This window comes from Pinus tabuliformis, chromosome 4_2 (assembly GCF_031772625.1).
Source record: "Pinus tabuliformis cultivar Carrire ecotype Pingquan chromosome 4_2, CPIR1, whole genome shotgun sequence".
Taxonomy (NCBI): Eukaryota; Viridiplantae; Streptophyta; class Pinopsida; order Pinales; family Pinaceae; genus Pinus; species Pinus tabuliformis.
In genome coordinates, this window is record NC_142304.1 from 216595664 (window position 1) to 216599238 (window position 3575).

The window sequence follows — 3575 nt, forward strand, 5'->3', positions numbered from 1 at the left end:
GCTGGCTCTACTGACTCCTCCTGATAGTTTGAAGGATGATCAACTGGAATAGAGGGACCTGTACCTGCATCCTTCGAAGCCTTCTGCTCCTCTCTATCAATTGCCATGTGGAGCTCTTTGGACCTCCTGAAGACAACCTCCTCATCAAAAGTAACATCCTGATTAACCTTAATTTGACTTTATCTTGGAATGTAGATCTTATAAGCCTTTGAAGTCTTGTCGTATCCCATAAAAGTACCCTTCTTCCTAGAAGGTTCTAACTTCTTCCTCTTCTCCTTGGGCATGTGAATGTATACTGGACAACCAAAGATCCTCAAATGACTGAACTCTGGCTCCACTCTTTTGAATGCCTCCTCAAGAGTCTTGTCTTCCAATATCTGGTGAGAACTCCTATTTTGAACATAAACAATTGTGTTGGATGCTTCTTTCCATAAGAATATTGGTAGATCTTGATCATGAATCATCACCTTCATTGCTTCCACAATAGACTTGTTCTTCCTTTTTGCAACCCCATTTTGTTGAGGGTTGTAAGGAACTATCCACTCCCTCTTGATTCCTACCTCCTTGTAGAAATCACTAAAGTCCTTGGAAATATACTCTCCTCCATTATCAGACCTCAAAACTTTGATTTTCTTCCCTGTCAAGCCTTGAACTCTCGGAATTCGCTGATGACCTCATCCTTGGTCTTGATAATGTAGATCCAAGTCTTAAGGGAGAAATCATCAATGAAGGTCCATAGTACAAGTAGCCTCCCAAAGATGACACTGTTATGGGTTCGCATGCATCTGAGTGTTACTACATCCAAGATCCCTTTGGACCTACTATCACTGCTCAGAAAAGATCCCTTTGCTTTTTCGCTAAGTGCACAACCCCTACAAACACCATCATGCTCTACTTGGATTTCTAGAAGACCTGTAACCATCCTCCTCAATGCTGGAAAAGCCCTATAATGTAGGTGAACAGATCTCTGATGCCATAACTCACATAAACTGATACTGTGATGTACCATTACCTGGGCTGGTCATCCTATTAGTCTGTATAGTCCTTCGTCTCGAACACCAATCATTTCTGTTGAGTCTATGCTCGAGCCTTAGGCCATACAAGAACCTGACCATCTATAAATGCGACTTTGTAACTTTTATCCTCCAACGCTGAGATAGAGAGTAGGTTCTTCTTCAATCTTGGTACAAACAAAACATCTCTCATGTGCAGAGAACCTTTGCCTTCCAGTTGAAATGATGCTATCCCAACTCCTTTCAGTGCATATTTGGCATTATCGCCAAGTTCCACTTGCAACACTGAATCCCTTGTCGTCAAATCTGTGAGAGAATCTCAAAAACCTATCATGTGCCTAGAAGCACCACTATTCACCAACCAGATATCACTACTATTCGTAGTAGTGTCTGAAAGAGCGGAGACAAAGAATTATTTCTTTGACTTCTTTTGTGGTGGATGCTCATCATCATCATCAACATCGACTATTGATGCATGTTGCTTTTCTTTCCTTTCCTTTTGAGGACACTGGGAGGCATAGTGACCAAAAGTATGACAATTGAAGCATCTGATCTTTGACATTTCCTTCTTCTGATCCTGAACTAGAGTTGGTCTTCTACTTGTATCTTTCTTATCAAACTTTCCAAAATTTATGCTTCCTTTTCCTTTCCTTGCATGAGTTGCAAGGGCTTGAATTTCTTCATTTCGAGGTCTCTGCAAGCTGTTCTTGGACAACAATTCGCCCTCCTTTTGGACACAACCAGTCCATAGCTTATCGAACTTGGGTAGCTTATCTCGAGCACAAATTCTCTTAACAAATGGATTCCATGAGGAAGGAAATCCATTAAGAGTCATTGTAACAAGTTTTGCATTGTCAATGGTATCTCCAATGGCTCTAAGTTCATCTTTCAATCGAGAGACTCTCATAAGATAAGAGACAACATAATCTAATCTAGTCATCTTGACACTACGAAGTTGATGCCTCAAGGTTAGTTTCCTACTAGTGTTGTTACTCTTGAACAATTCCACCAAAGCAACATACACTTCTTTGACAGTCTTCAACTCAACAACATGTGGAATTGAGTGGTTTTTTATGGAATCTATCAAGATTCTCTTAGCTTTGGCTTCATTCTTCTTATACTTGGTTTTCTCTTCAATTCCCTTTGGCTCTAGAATGAATTTTTTCACATGATCCTGAAGGTCATTTTCTTCCAAAACAATGAGTATCATGGTCTTCCAAGATCTGAAATTGGTGGCACCATCCAACCTGTTTTCTACTCTGAGACTTAGCACCATTTTTGACAAGAGATCTAAAATCCACTCAAGCTGTTGAATATTGTCTCTTAGGTTGACTTCAATCGCTGATTTTTAAACAAAGCTCTGATACCATGTTGAAATTCTATGGCAAGTGTAGTATAATACAATTTTCTGCCAGATAATTACTTCCTAATGATTTTGAAACAATATTTTTACCCCCTTTACCATCATTGAATAATTATACTCAGAAAATCTCAACAATGAATGCAGCGGAAACAATAAAAATCATAGAAAGACAACCATGTACAATAGAGACAATAATTTTACCTTAGGAAACTCAACCCTAGGAGAAAAGCCAACAATCTTTTGTTAAGGAGAAATTTTCTTTCATCAAGTTTTACAAATCAAAATTTGTCTAGAAATTTGTGCCAAAAATACTAGTAAAAACTCAAATCTACAGTGAAATATTGACTTGGTCAAATTTGGTCCAACAGTGAATAGTCCTATGGTCAAATCCGTACATGCATGCTACAGTCAACTCGCACGTGTGGGTCTGTATTGCGGTCAAACAACTTAATCAAAGCTTGGTCAAACAGTTCAGTCAAATAGCAGTGAAACTTGGTCAAAGTAGCCTGGTCAAACTTCTCTCACACGTGTGGCCAAAACAAGAGATAGAAATGATAAAGATGATCTCCAATAGATTTCTCCATAGCTGAATTTATCCTCCACTTAGAAAAGATCACTGAGCTTGCTATGTTGATTGATTTGCCTCTCACATGTCTATCTATTTATATCAGTGTTGATAATATCGGTATCGGCAAAATATCGGTGAGGGTCCAGAAAACATCTTATTAGCAATATCAGTGAAAATATCAACAAAATATTGGCAAATATTGGCAAGCATAAAAAATGCATAATATATTCATTTTTTTCCTTCAGATTTTTAACCATATAAAGCAATGACAACATGAACTAAACACATTGGCACATAATATATGATGTCAAATAGAAAATGATACATCAAACTTCAAAGGTGATACCAAATCTTGCTGATCCATGATAATTGTCCAATCAAGGACTCAAACAAAATAACATCACATATCCTGCTGATCCCTGATAATTGTCCAATCAAGGGCTCAAACAAAATAACATTACATATATAAAAGTATTTCATCATCATGAGTTATAATCTTATATGTAGCAAAACAAATAAAACTAGTAGCTATCTATCTGAGACTAGTGCCCTCTCTTAGCAGCGATCTTTCTGTCTTGTTCAACAATTGCTTCAAGAGTTTTTTGTATAACCTCCGCACTAGAAACCATAC

General features: G+C 37.8%; 1 protein-coding gene across 1 annotated transcript; it reads right to left on the reverse strand.

Annotated features, from left to right (window-relative positions):
* Positions 1 to 1425: 1425 nt before the first annotated feature.
* Positions 1426 to 2289, reverse strand: LOC149168871 (uncharacterized). The gene has a single exon (XM_089425001.1). The coding sequence runs from the start codon at positions 2287 to 2289 to the stop codon at positions 1426 to 1428; it is 864 nt and encodes a 287-aa protein (XP_089281127.1).
* Positions 2290 to 3575: the final 1286 nt, after the last annotated feature.